The following is a 15,213-nucleotide window of genomic DNA, read 5'->3' on the forward strand; positions in this document are numbered from 1 at the left end:
AGTACAGTATTACACTCTGGAATAAACCTTCCGGTATCTTCGAGTCAATATCAATGAAGTAAGATTGACCAGTTTTCATTATTTGAGGTATGTATCTGATCTGTACTTGTCAGCCTGCAGTGCCTACGACTAGTGTTTACAGTGTAAAAAAAATTACAGTCTGTCCAAATTGCAATCATATTTCTGGGAAATTCTCTGGAGTGACAAGGTACAGTACCAAGGAATGTGAATACAATATGATAATGTGAAGAAAAGGTCAGGATCCTCATAACATTGAGAGCCATAGGGTCCCCATAACATTGACAGCCATAGGATCCCCATAACATTGAAAGCCATGGGCCTTTTATAACACTGACAGCCACAGGAGCCTGATAATAACATTCAACGAACCTCCCCTATAACCTATACAGGACCTTCATAATAGTGGCAGCCACAGGATTCCAATTACTTTGAAAACCATGAGACCCCATAGCAGCGAGAGTCATGGAACCCCAATACATTGACAGCCACAGGACCATATACTATTGACAGTCACATGGACCTCAAAACATCGACAGCCATGGGTGCCAGCAACAGGACTCCCTTAACATTGGAAGTCACAGCCCCCACAACACAGTGACTGCCACTTGACCCCTATAACATTGGGAGCCATAGGACACCCATAATAGTGACAACCACAGCAACCCATCACCTTGACAGCCACAGGACCGCCAGAGCAATGTTAGGCACAGTGCCCCCACAACAGCCTCTGGTAGCTGAGAAACGAAAACTTCTGAATCGATTTTTTTTTTAAAGACTTAACATGACGGAACAACTCAAGGAATTTTATATACAGATGACTAAATGTACTGTATTTTAGAGGGAAGAACTCTTTCTACTTTAGCTATAGGTTTGAGCAAATCACCTGCTGCTGAGTAACTCCGTATATATCACAGTCTTGACATGGATTGCAACCTAAAAGCTATAAAAAGAATATTTAATAAGATTTTAGAGAACACGTTTTTGAGCCGCTGTTTGAAGTGTTGAGCTGTCACTTTATCATGCTGCACCTCTCACTAACTACAGGGATTAGATTAACATATTGGTTCTTATTCATCGCCCCGCAGGCCAGTTATTAAAACGAACAAATGCATTTGGCAGGAAATATTTGACAGATCATAGTAACAAGTGTAGTAAATAATGCTATTTAGGCTAACCTCCGTCTGTGATGACACATGCAAAGAAAAAATCTTTTTCTTTTTCGGGGGAGGTTGGAATCGAGAGGAGCTATGGCCTCACTTCTACCTAAAGGAGCTGTATCGAATGTGAGCAAGAGCATTTTGATGTTTCTAAAAAATTTTCTTAAAGGGGATCTCCACTTTTAAATAAATAATGCTAAAGTAAGAGCATCGGATGTGTTCTAACTTTTTAAAACATGTAGAAGACAGGGACGATGTAGATCCAGCGGAACTGTGAATAAAAAGGAACTTGTTCCAAGTTTAATGGACGATTTTCTTAAAAAGATTCAGGAGTAATCCGGACGATGTCCTGAGGTGCTTAGGAGAAATGTGCGGGATTTTGAAGGAGCCTACGCGTTTCAAACGCTTCCTGCGTTCTTAATCATGGCTGTATTTAGACTGACTGACTTATCTCGTGTATTTATCTGTATCCACATATGTGTTTAATTGCGTTCCAGGTGCTTGCAATCTCCTGGAACGCAAACCGGAAGTCTAATTTGCTATGCGTTCCACTTGTGTCAGGGCATGATTGATTTTATGAAAAAACATTGATTTTTAAGCTATTGGAGCAAAGTCTTGGATGAGTGTATGAGAGTAAGGTCTATTACTTTTTTTAATGTGAAAAGAATGAATTTACAGGAGTCGGGATATCGCTACGTTGCTTAACTTCAAGTTTGTCATGGAATGAGTGTCACTTCCGGTCTGAAGAGAGTTGTTATTGTGTTTGCGTTTCAGTGTCACCTGTGTTTCGTGGAACGCAAACCGGAAGTGGCTCTGCTGAAATTGCGTCTTCAAAGAGGATCCCGAGTTCTGCATAGATTCTTTGTAAGTATGTATTTTTTTGTTTTATTTACGAACGATGTATCAACATAATCGATGCAGTGAGGGGGTAGAAAGATATATTTAAATTGTGTGTAGGTTAAAACCGGTATTAGTTGAGTTACAGTGTGATATCAGAGCAGATGATAACGTTTTGTCAAAATTACCGAGACAGGAGTTGACAACAATAAACACAGTTCTTGTTTATATATTTAGTTATTTATTTATATATTTTTTTATGTTTATGATTATTGTGTCTGTTGTTTTATTTGCTCATTTGAGTGATTAATATGTTGTCATAATGGTCAGTTAAAAATTGTTAGATTGCGCCAACTAGGAGTAGGATGTGAAAAGCAACGTGATGGGAAAAGGATGTGGGTATGGGGGGAAGTGGGCTAAAAACTTGTACCTGTACTAGGTATATAACTACATGCAAGTTATATTGAATACAAAGAGAAAAAAAATAATAAATGTTTATTATGTTCAACATATACTTTTAAAAATTGGATGGTAAATATGGAGATCTGAATGTTGGAGATGATTTCTATTTTTATTTTGTTTTCACTTTTTCTGTTGTTTAGTAGTTGGTTGCTCAATGACCTTGTTATTAATTTTGAAGGTATTACTTGTTATCTATTGAGAGCCCTCTAAATAATTCCGGGCTATGCCCTTTTCATTTGTTTCGGTTTCAAATGCGGCCAACACCCTTGTAAAACATGTACCACTGTTCACACCACCAAATCCTTCTCCAACTCAAACAATTCTGAAACTTTCAAGATTCAAAACTATATCAATTGCAACACTATTTCGGTAGTATATATAATTGAATGTACCGCATGTAGTCTGAAATATGTAGGATGTACCAGCAGAAAATTAAAAACGCGAATTCTGGAACATTTAAGTTACATAAGGAATCCAAACATCTGTAACATATCCAATGCAGCCAGACACTTTATAACACATCACAATAGAACAATAAAATCGCTAATATGTTACGCCATAGAAAAAGTACATTTTCCTAAGAGAGGCGGTGACTGGCAACACAAAATTCACCAAAGAGAGGCCTTCTGGATCTACAGATTAGACACCCGAGTCCCTAATGGCCTGAATTTAAAAAAGGAACTTATGTTCCACTATTAAATATTAATTCCACACACACCCAACATCAAGTTCCAAATATATAACAGTTTACATCAGACACATTTTTTACCCAATCATTGTCGTAAGGGAACGAAATAGTAGAAAGTTGCTGATAGAATCTAGTCCTTCCAGCAACTCTCGTTATCAATTAAATATTTGCTCACCCGAAACAAATGAAAAGGGCATAGCCCGGAATTATTTAGAGGGCTCTCAATAGATAACAAGTAATACCTTCAAAATTAATAACAAGGTCATTGAGCAACCAACTACTAAACAACAGAAAAAGTGAAAACAAAATAAAAATAGAAATCATCTCCAACATTCAGATCTCCATATTTACCATCCAATTTTTAAAAGTATATGTTGAACATAATAAACATTTATTATTTTTTTTCTCTTTGTATTCAATATAACTTGCATGTAGTTATATACCTAGTACAGGTACAAGTTTTTAGCCCACTTCCCCCCATACCCACATCCTTTTCCCATCACGTTGCTTTTCACATCCTACTCCTAGTTGGCGCAATCTAACAATTTTTAACTGACCATTATGACAACATATTAATCACTCAAATGAGCAAATAAAACAACAGACACAATAATCATAAACATAAAAAAATATATAAATAAATAACTAAATATATAAACAAGAACTGTGTTTATTGTTGTCAACTCCTGTCTCGGTAATTTTGACAAAACGTTATCATCTGCTCTGATATCACACTGTAACTCAACTAATACCGGTTTTAACCTACACACAATGTAAATATATCTTTCTACCCCCTCACTGCATCGATTATGTTGATACATCGTTCGTAAATAAAACAAAAAAATACATACTTACAAAGAATCTATGCAGAACTCGGGATCCTCTTTGAAGACGCAATTTCAGCAGAGCCACTTCCGGTTTGCGTTCCACGAAACACAGGTGACACTGAAACGCAAACACAATAACAACTCTCTTCAGACCGGAAGTGACACTCATTCCATGACAAACTTGAAGTTAAGCAACGTAGCGATATCCCGACTCCTGTAAATTCATTCTTTTCACATTAAAAAAAGTAATAGACCTTACTCTCATACACTCATCCAAGACTTTGCTCCAATAGCTTAAAAATCAATGTTTTTTCATAAAATCAATCATGCCCTGACACAAGTGGAACGCATAGCAAATTAGACTTCCGGTTTGCGTTCCAGGAGATTGCAAGCACCTGGAACGCAATTAAACACATATGTGGATACAGATAAATACACGAGATAAGTCAGTCAGTCTAAATACAGCCATGATTAAGAACGCAGGAAGCGTTTGAAACGCGTAGGCTCCTTCAAAATCCCGCACATTTCTCCTAAGCACCTCAGGACATCGTCCGGATTACTCCTGAATCTTTTTAAGAAAATCGTCCATTAAACTTGGAACAAGTTCCTTTTTATTCACAGTTCCGCTGGATCTACATCGTCCCTGTCTTCTACTCAGTACATCGCGTGCCGACGCGAGGATCCGTGCGGTAATCGAAGTGCAAAATCTACACACCAAAGGTGAGCTGGAGGTTTCGTCTCCCCCTCTTGTTTCTTTTTAAAACATGGTTGTAGTAGTTGCTGATCTCTGGTACTGTGGTGGGCAATGTCTGGATAGGTCATATATTTAATTCTAGGAATACTCCTTTAACCCCTTCCCGCCGCAGCCCTTTTTCAGATTTTCATTTTCGTTTTTTCCTCCCCACATTCCAGAAGCCATAACGTCTTTATTTTTCCATCGATATAGTACTATGAGGGCTTGATTTTTGCGGGACGAGTTTTAGTTTTTCATAGCACCATTTATTTTTCCGTATAATGTACTAGGAAACAGGAAAAAAATTATTTGTGGGGTAGAAAATGAAAAAAACAGCGATTCCTCCATGGTTTTTCCCCCGCCGTTTTTACGGAATTCACTGTTCAATTAAAACAACATGTTAACTTTATTCTGCCGGTCAATACGATTACGGCGATACCAAATATATATAGTTTTTTCTATATTTTACAACTTTTACAAATAAAAACCTAAGTGTAAAAAAGAAAATTTATTTTGCGTCGTCAAATTCCAAGAGCCATACGTTTTTTATTTTTCCGTCGATTAAGTGGTATAAGGGCTTATTTTTTGCGGGATAAGCTGTAGTTTTTAATAATACATTTTTGTGTAAATTCGATGGTTTGATCGCTTTTTATTTCATTTTTTGCGGGAGATTAGGTGACCAAAAAATAGACATTCTGGCGTTTACAATTTATTTATTTTTACGGCGTTCACCGTGCGGGTTAAATAATGATATATTGTAATAGTTCAGACTTTTATGGACGCGGCGATACCAATTATGTTTATTTATTTATTATTTTAATATGCTCTAGGGGGAAAATGGGAAAAGGGGGGTTTTTTGAACTTTAAATTTTATTTAACTCATTTTTACTTTTTTTATTAGTCCCCCTAGGGGACTTCAACCAGCGATCGTTAGATCGCTTGCACGATATACTGCAATACTAATGTATTGCAGTATATCGTGATTCTGACAGTCATCTATTAAGCCCTGCCAGAGGCAGGGCTTAATATGTGTACAAAGATGGCGGACCTGGGGGTGTTTATTAAGCCCCCAGGCAGCCATAGCAACCATCGCCCCCCCCCCCGCGATTGCGTTGCGGGGGGCACGATGAGCTGTTAGAGGGGGTCACCCCACACTTTCTGACCGATGCCGCTAGTTACTCTGAAGTGTCGTCTGTAACATAAAGCCGACACCGGCATCGTATGGAGCGAGCTCACTGCATGAGCCCGCTCCATACTTCCCCTACCCGACTTTGGCGTATGGATACGTGAAATGTCGGGAAGGGGTTAAGCAGTAGCTACAGGAAGCCGGACTTTTATTATTAAACTATTAAACTTTATGTCTATATAGGTCCATAGGTTTCCGTTTGCATCACCATTGATTTCAATAGTGACGGATCTGGTGCAAATGGTATCCGTTTGTCTCAGTTGTGCAATGGTTCCGTCGTTTTGATGAAATGAATACCGTAGTCGACTATGGTTTCCATTTGTTTCAGTCAGGGTTCCGTTCTGATGGGAAGCTCCCACGGAACGTCAGAACGGAACCCTGACGCAGATGTGAAAGAAGCCTAACTCACCCCTTGGCCTGTGATGTCGACATTCCTGTCTTCCTCCTTTATTGTATTAATTATTCATAACTCAATTAGTGGCCGCACTGGGTTGATGTCCTGGTGGACCACCCAGCAAGGCTGCATTAATGCGACCATATCTTAGGTCCATGGGAAGTGTGTATCATTCCCCCCAAAATTAGGAGAAGAGAAAAGAAGAAAACCAAGCAAATCCTTTTATTTAGGGTCAAAAAATACAGTCATGTGAATGTATTTTGATGTACAAGCGAAGATGATCTCCACATGTAAAATGCAGCAGAAGGAATATTTATTTATACAGACGAATTGTTGGCTTTTGAAACTAAGTCGGTGCAGTTCCTGATAGTGTCATGAACAGTTCAAATAATACAGACTGAGGTAAAAAAATATATTGTTGTGGTTGGAAACCAAACCATCCCTATAAAAAATGTGACTTTTTAGCTTTTACTAGACCTTTATTTGAAGCTAATGGTTATAGAACAATGTGTGTTGATCTTGGAGGAAGCCTTGCCCTGCCCTACTGTATGGTTGTAAAGTGTGATTAGAAATGAAAGGAGTTGTTTTATGACCTATTGATAGATCGGAGGGCTTCCACTCTGTAGTCTCCCATTCATTTTTATGAGGGGAAGCCGAGGATGTGAGGCCTGCTGTTCCATTGTTAGGCTTCATTCACATCTGCGCTAGGACTCCGTTCCGACGTTCCATCGGAGCTTTCCATTGGAACGGAGCCCTGACAGACACAAACGAAAACCATAGGTTTCTGTTTCCATCACCATTGATTTCAATGGTGACGGATCCGGTCCCAATGTTTTCCGTTTGTCTCAGTTGTGTAAGGGTTCTGTCGTTTTGACGGAATCAATAGTCGACTATGGTATTGATTCTGTCAAAACGACTGAACCATTGTACAACGGAGACAAACGGAAACCATTGGCACCGGATCCGTCACCATTGAAATCAATGGTGATGGAAACGGAAACCTATGGTTTCCATTTGTGTCTGTCAGGGAGGGCTCCGTTCCGATAGAAAGCTCAGATGGAACGTCGGAACTGAGCCCTAGCGCAGATGTGGACGAAGCCTAAATAAAACTAAAAACAGCCCATTCTCAGGATCAGTGGGGGCCCAACCTATCAATAGATCATGAAAAAAAAAAATTGTAGTGGGAAAACCTCTTTAAATAATAGAGTTATCAAATATACTGCACCCATAGAGGTTGTGACAGACTTTGAATTTTTATAATTTTGTAGTAAAACACATTAACAGGAATACATTATTTTTCTACAATTTTTAGTTTGAAGATGGAGTTGGAGAAATCTGCCTGAGAATTTTGGACATGAACCCAAATTATCTAAAGAATCCGTCTTTAGATTGTTCTAAGAGAGGGGACCCTGTGTACATCAGTAGAGTGGTCTCTGCTATGGTAAGCCAGGCCAGTACGTAAATGACAGATTCTTGGTTTTTATGAACATTTAATACTATATTATTAATCACTGAATTATGCAGATCAATTCTAATGATGATCGTGGAGTGATAGAATCTTGCTGGGATGAGTGCTTCAGTAATGGTGCCAACCCAAGCACATGGAATGGAAGTGTTACTATTCTGAGACTTTGGCACAACAGTGGGTGCAGGCCGGTTCGATATGGACAATGTTGGGTTCTAGCTGGAGTAATGTGTACAGGTAAAATACTAATAAAAATGATTGTAGCTAATGTATCTACAAAGACTATATGTGAGGCTGGTCTGAAAGCGGTGATGGGGTGCTCCTAAAGTAATAAACACCTTATTACACTAGGGGTGCCCCATCTTGTTTTGTTATTTATACAGTCTCCTACAGATACTGTAGGGCTAGGACTGAGAACTTTTACCTAGCCCACCAATGGTGGTTCACATTTCCTTGTTGCAATATATACAAAGTTCTCAAAAAGGGGTTGTGCACCTTACCCATCTACCTGGAGGTCCCCCCTAACAGCTGTTCATATTAAACATGATGACTTGATCTGCTGCATCAGTATATAGACAATTCCTATAGTCTCCTGCTCTAATATCTTTATTTTTTTTTATCTATATAGTGATGAGATTCCTGGGAATTCCTGCCCGTGTAGTGACAAACTTTGAATCCGCACATGATACAAACTTTAGCCTGACTGTTGATGAGTACTATGATGAAACTGGGAAGAAGTTGGAACCAGTGCAAGGAGACAGTATCTGGTGAGAGAAGAATGCAAGGCGAGGCTTCTTGCCTTCTGTAAATTCACACGCTAGCACATGTAATGTGGAAATCATAACCAATAAAGTCATTGCGTAGTATTGATACCATCAATTTGTCGTACAAAATTCATGGAAAATACCAGCCTTGTAAAAGGGCATCTCCATTCGGTATGTTCTTATACATATGTACAGTCAGCATCTATGTACAACCTCCGCATTATGAATAATTAGAAGAAAAACCATCTAATGAACTTTACGTGGTCTTTAATGCAGGACCATCATGCTTTGCAGCTGTCGCCACATTTAAATATCAGACAAGTAGCAACTATTTTTAGTACACTATTAGAAGAAGTCCCATGCCTCCTGCAATGGCCCGCTGACAATTACAGGGTAGGTGCCATTGTTCGTGCAGAGCCTTAACCACCTAGTTATTTAGATTGGGCTGCATGAATGTGTCCCTAGGTGGGGGACTCTTTAAATAAAATAGAACTCTTTATAAAGCAAATAAATGTTAATCACTGTATAATAAAATGTTATACAATTGTCCAGTATACCCTCTAAATGAATGAAGATCTCCGCTTGCAGGCATTAAATAGAAACCTTCATTGTTTACTCTCAAGAGATAAAAACCTGCCCAGGTCATGTAATGGAAACACAGGTGCAAGTAGAGATCTTAAAAACGGCGAGAAATTGATGCATAAAGTATACCAGAAAATTCTTTAACTTTTCATTATACAAAAAATAATATTTATTTGATGAAACCAGAATACCTTTGAAAATACATGCCCATTGGCCATAGGAGGGTAAGAGAAAACAAAATTATACCCTTTGGCAAAATATATGTACAGTTCTACTCCTTGGATGTGTATATAGGATTTTGGACAAACTACAACATAGTAAATATTTAAAAGGGGCCTACGTATTGATGGAAGCAAACTTAGATCTTCCCTTCCATGTTATCGTCACCCATAGGGCACGATCTGTGGCTTGCAACCTGCCAGTCTCATGTTCTCAATATCTTTCTGCATGGCCCAAGGGACACAAAAGATCAACAAACTCCTTTAATGTATGCATATCTATACCGTACCTAAGCATACTCTCACATATTATTGTCTTAAATGTCACTTTGTTGCAGGAATTTTCATGTCTGGGATGAATGTTGGATGGCAAGGAAAGACCTCCGTCCAGGTTATGATGGCTGGCAGGTTCTGGATTCCACCCCTCAAGAGATCAGTGGAGGTTTGTATACATCAAGAAGATTATATACTGCAACTCACTATATATGGAAATGTTACATGGTTTATCCTATTGTGTATTGTTCCAGGGACGTTTTGCTGTGGTCCAGCCCCTGTGAAAGCTGTCAAAGAAGGAGATGTGGATGTAGATTATGACGTTGCGTTTGTGTTTACGGAGGTGAATGGTGATGTAATTCACTGGGTACTGCGAGATGGTGGAGTAGAGAAAGGGCAAGTGGATGTCCTCTCTATTGGCAAAACCATAAGTACGAAAAGTGTTGGCAGTAACACTATAGAAGATATAACAAACCAGTACAAGTATGAAGATGGTAATTATAACACTTAATAAATGAAAGCATAAAATGCATTCTGATGTTTCCGAGGTGGATGGTGTTTCCTTTTCCGAACCTGTCATTTTATTTTGTAGGATCTACTCAGGAGAGAGCTGTGTATGAAAAAGCTGTAGCTAAATTGAAGTCTAAGAAGCCATTCATGGGAAGAGATTCAATTGTGGCGCTGGACTTTAATATGTCCCTAAAGTTGGCACAGTCTCCTCTGATTGGACAGACAATTATTCTTCTATATCGTATCCATAATAGAAGCTTTGAACCAAAAAAGTTTTCCATAATGGTCAGTGCACAAGAGATGATGTATAATGGAAAAGCTTTGGAACAATTCTGGACTGAAAATTTTGAGGTCGACGTCAATGCAGGAAAAGGTACAGGAAATACTGATGTGTGTCCTTGTAATCATAAAAGTGCAACCTCAGAGCTTACATCTAGACCCGGGCTTACTAGTTAGTCACATACATAATGCAGCAGGGTTTATGGTGTAGCAAAGCCCACAGACTCAATTATTTGATTCAACTATTCCCCTCTCAATATTACTATTGCTATTGAATGTTACCAGCCAACAATTGTCCTCAATAATAGCTTTTGGGACTGGGGCTTAAAGGGGTTTTCCTATGAGACACATGTATGACATATCCAAAGGATATATCAGATAGATGAGGGTCCCACCTATCTCTAGAACCTGGCCCCCTAAACCCCGTTCTGCCACTCTGTGTTGCGGCAGAAGCAGGTGAATTCCAACCATGAATTAGGAAACAGTGTAGCTTGCTGAGCTACGCTGTTTCTGTTAGTCCCTTAGAACTGATTGCCAGTTACAGAAACAGCGTAGCTTGTACGCTATGCTGCTTCCGTAGCCGCCATTCACTACTATGGGACTTACGGAAACAGCGTAGCTCAGCAAGCTACACTGTTTCCTAATTCATGGTCGGAATTCACCTGCTTCTGCCGCAACACAGAGTGGCAGAACGGGGTTTAGGGGACTCCGTTCTAAAGATAAGTGCGGGTCCCGGAGGTGGGACTCACATCTATCTGACATTTATGACATATCCTGTGGATATATCATAACTGTCCCTCATGGGAAAACCCCTTTAAAGAAGTTGTCTGGCTTTGAAAATATCATTATTTTAATTTTCAACTATCCTACTAGGTCATTCTGTGTTAATAAAGGGTGATTCCCCATTCTCCCATTCCACTTTCATATCCGAAGGACCTGACATGTCCATATATTACAGCCCACCGATTTAAAAGGGAACTGTGCAATACTTCTTTTCCCCTGTGGTGGTGCTGCACACAGACTTCCCCACAAATTACAGTTGATCGCTAGGGGGGTTCTCAGCTTCGGGATTCCTTGTGAACTGCTTTGGACTACAATTTTAAAGTTAAGGTGAATTGTACTTTAGAAATAGACCTCATTTCCTTCTCCGTTTTTAATAGCAGGACCTGCACTGAAATTTTGTAAATCCAGAAGCTGATAAGTGACAGTCGCCCCCAGAGTTGTAAGCAGAGTTTTCTTCACCTGCCTTAGCCCTGTATCTAAGTACCCAGGCCATCCCCTCCAAATTCCGAGGCAGCCCCCCCCCCCCCGATAATCAGCATGCGGGGCACTGCTCCACTAGACGCCCCCTACCGTTACATACGCCCAATTCTATATTTATACTCTACATGACTGATAACTGCATGCATATATAAATATCTAGAAATATGCTTTATCATGTATAGTAAGACCCCCTCTCAACGTACAAATAATACATGTCTGACAAGAAATAACTTGAAGATAGTAATGTTAGCTTTAAAGATGAGTTTTGTTGATAAATGATTAGAAAAAAAACAATGTTTTTCCATTTGCCATAATTTGTTAACCTAGCTTAAAAAACCTGGTACAAAATGGTTCTTTTTTTGTGGAGTTTTTCATTACATTTAGTTTGGGTTACATTAGTACAACTACGGTTTAGGGTTTGCAGTGCATCCACAATGTCTGAAACCCCCTCTAGTTCACTATTGTGATCCAAGATCAGTAGAACTGCTGGAATCCGGACGTTGTGGCCACAAAACAAATTCTAAAATCCAGCCGTATGATGGTCCTGTGAAACCAGCCTAAGGGCTCAATAACATGACTGTATTTTTTTTTTTTATATCAAAGCAATGTAAGGAAGGTTCTAGTGTACTCAGCCATAAAAGGTCAATAGGCTGTAACATGAGCAGAACTACACTGAGACAGCAGAGGGCGCTCACCAACCTACTTTCAGCTAAAAACATTGTTGGGAAAGAATGTTTTTGATTACTGGTTTATATGTTATATTTACCACAACATGGTGGAGCCCTTATAATGATTACATTTATGTAATAATACGGTAAGAAGTACATATAGTGTCTACACTGATCTATATAACTTTACATTTTTATTCTAGATATGGAAACAAGTTTTCAGCTTCATCCTTTCCATTATCAGAGATTTGTGCGTCCTGGTAATAACATCAGAGTCACTGCACTGGCCACAGATCTAAAGAACAAGAAACTTAAATTAGCATCTAAAAACATCATATTTGAGGTTCCTGCGATAGATATACAAGTAAGTATCGACACAACTGAGCATGTGTTGTAAATGGAAAAATATATATCTATATATACAGTGTGTGTGTATATATATATATATATATATAAGCATAGAACACAGTAACGGCACCAGGACTTCAGAGTAGATGAAAGCAGGGTGGATTTATTCACCTCAACACAGCAACGTTTTGCCAAATATTTAGAAGGACTCTTTTGTCGTATTGTATGATGTTTGTACTGTAGCTCTTTCATAGTTCACAGTAAGTTTCTAATTTATTGATCACTTTCAATCACTTTTTGCCCGTTACATGACTACTCTGGAATCAAGATCTTTTAGTGCTGGTTAACACATTTTCAATACTAGTGATAGTGAAACGTATTACTTATATGGTCTTGGAGAACTAAAAACTAAGTCCAAAAAGAAAAAAAGAAAAATCCTTCAGTTTTTTTGTTCTTATCACTTTAGGTTTATGGCACTCCACAGCTCAACCAACCTCTTAGTGTCATCCTGTCCTTCTCCAACCCTCTCAATGAGGTCCTCAGTAACTGTGTGATGACTGCAGAAGGCACAGGTCTCTTCCCTGGTGGTCCCTTCAGAGTACAGTAAGTGATGTCTTCTAAATAAAATGTTTCATAGTTTCAGAATTGTATCCTGAAAAACAGACTGATCAAATCACTATAAATTACAGCGGAGGTCCCCAAACATTTGCAGGTGTGGCACCATTTTCCAAATTGACAGGTGGTATTGAGCCTCAATAAATCTTAAAAAGGAAGAGGTCCCGTTCACGTTTCCATTAGTGCTTTTCTGTCAGGTTTCCATTAAAATTAGTTGATGACCAAAATAGGATAGAATGTTGGAACACTAAATTACATTATTGTGTCCACACATGTTCAAGGTAACATTTTCATGACAGGTTGAGGTTAAATGTGCAATAACTGGATCTCCAAGGAAATTTTTGAAAACACATTATTATTCTCATATATAAAACAAGCCGGTCATTTTAAAAACAAAGCTACATACTATGCAGGATTTTTATTCAAATATCTTAGTCCAACATCCAAAGAGCTAGAAACAAATCTTCAGATTTACTTTAACACATTATCGCCTTTTTTTAGTTCATCAATAAATAAATTGCTTTCATTCATATTAAAACAATCCATAGGATTACTAGTTTAATCTAGAGCAGTGCTTCGCAAAATGTGAGGTGCACCCCAGTTGTTGGTGAGGTGCATTGTTGGGGAGGTGCCCCCAGCTGTTGGGGAGGTGCCCCCAGCTGTTAGAGGGGTGCCACCATTTGTTAGTGTGGCTCCCCCAGGTGCTAGGCAGGCGCGTAAGTAAAGAATTTTCAAAATTTTCATATGTCGATTATATCAATAATCTTTACTTTATGTTCTTTCCTTGTCTCTTTCTCTTCAGAATGGATCAAATATTTCCTGGTCGAGTTGGCTTTGTAAGAATCTTCTGTCTGCCGTTTAAGAGGGGAAAACTGCAGCTGGAAGTGAACTTTTCCTGCAACAAGATAAAATACATTAAGGGAAGTGCAATTATTGATGTACCATGGATATAAATGAGAAATGTTCCAAGACATAGTCTACGTCTGCTTCCCAAGAAAGCCTGGCAACAACAAACTCAACACTGGACCTCACATTCACTGTACAATTCTAGACTTATATATATTTTTATGTATTTTTCTTCCTGATATTTACTTTGTATGTAAAGAATGTAGAATATATTATTGGATTCAATCTTTATTTGCCATGCAACAGGAATAAATGAAGTTTTAAGCAGAAGTAGCACTTTTAACTTTTTCCATTAACAAGGCTGCATTAATGATGCACAGTACGTTTCATGTTCAGTTCCCAAAATTCGTTCTCCAGGATGTTCACATTTCTACAGACTCCACCTCCCCTTCATTATATACCAATATGTATCCCAAGTTTAAAGTAACCAATCAAGACATAATTAAATCTGCAACAAAAAAACGAAATTGTGCCTAAACCAAAAATACTAAAAATATTCCACTAGTATTGAAAAATAATAATTTTTATTATACCAAATACTGGGAACCCCCTCCCCTAAAAAGCCCAACATGACCTCTTACAAATGGTATAAATAGCATACCTGACGAAGGTAGAGAAACGCACGTCGAGGTGTCTCCTCGGTTTTGGGAGTAGTGCCATCTGTCATGTCATAACAACCTCAGGTAATAAACTCTTACGCTATATGGTAGTATGCTTCTTAGAAAAATCTTGTGTTTTTTATCTATTGTATTTATTTGTAGAGGGCGTTTCCCAGTATTTGGGATAATAAAGATTATTATTTTTCTATACTAGTGGAACACTTTTTGTATTTTTGATTTAGGCATAATTTTTTATTTTTTTTTCACCTCCTTTTCAATAGGCCATTATCCTTTTGTGGAACACGTATTTGGGGGCTTGGGAGTTGTAAGACTGTCTTGCACAAGTTTTAATATTCCATAGGAGTGTTACGCCACATGTTCATGGTAATGGGTGTAATGTTCACACATCCTCCCGGCC

The 15,213-nt window shown here is 38.6% G+C and overlaps 1 protein-coding gene across 1 annotated transcript in view; it reads left to right on the forward strand.

The window, feature by feature from the left end:
* The window catches only part of LOC142666720 (protein-glutamine gamma-glutamyltransferase 5-like), a 34,237-nt gene extending 19,574 nt beyond the window's left edge, over positions 1 to 14,663 (forward strand). The window contains exons 5-13 of the mRNA XM_075846874.1: positions 7,618 to 7,746; positions 7,830 to 8,007; positions 8,399 to 8,537; positions 9,673 to 9,776; positions 9,862 to 10,101; positions 10,200 to 10,490; positions 12,531 to 12,691; positions 13,142 to 13,278; positions 14,093 to 14,663. Of these exons, the coding sequence (XP_075702989.1) occupies positions 7,618 to 7,746; positions 7,830 to 8,007; positions 8,399 to 8,537; positions 9,673 to 9,776; positions 9,862 to 10,101; positions 10,200 to 10,490; positions 12,531 to 12,691; positions 13,142 to 13,278; positions 14,093 to 14,243 (1,530 nt within the window). The 3' untranslated portion in view covers positions 14,244 to 14,663. The remainder of the gene's footprint in view (positions 1 to 7,617; positions 7,747 to 7,829; positions 8,008 to 8,398; positions 8,538 to 9,672; positions 9,777 to 9,861; positions 10,102 to 10,199; positions 10,491 to 12,530; positions 12,692 to 13,141; positions 13,279 to 14,092) is intronic.
* Positions 14,664 to 15,213: the final 550 nt, after the last annotated feature.

Source organism: Rhinoderma darwinii, chromosome 13 (genome assembly GCF_050947455.1).
Source record: "Rhinoderma darwinii isolate aRhiDar2 chromosome 13, aRhiDar2.hap1, whole genome shotgun sequence".
Classification (NCBI taxonomy): Eukaryota; Metazoa; Chordata; class Amphibia; order Anura; family Rhinodermatidae; genus Rhinoderma; species Rhinoderma darwinii.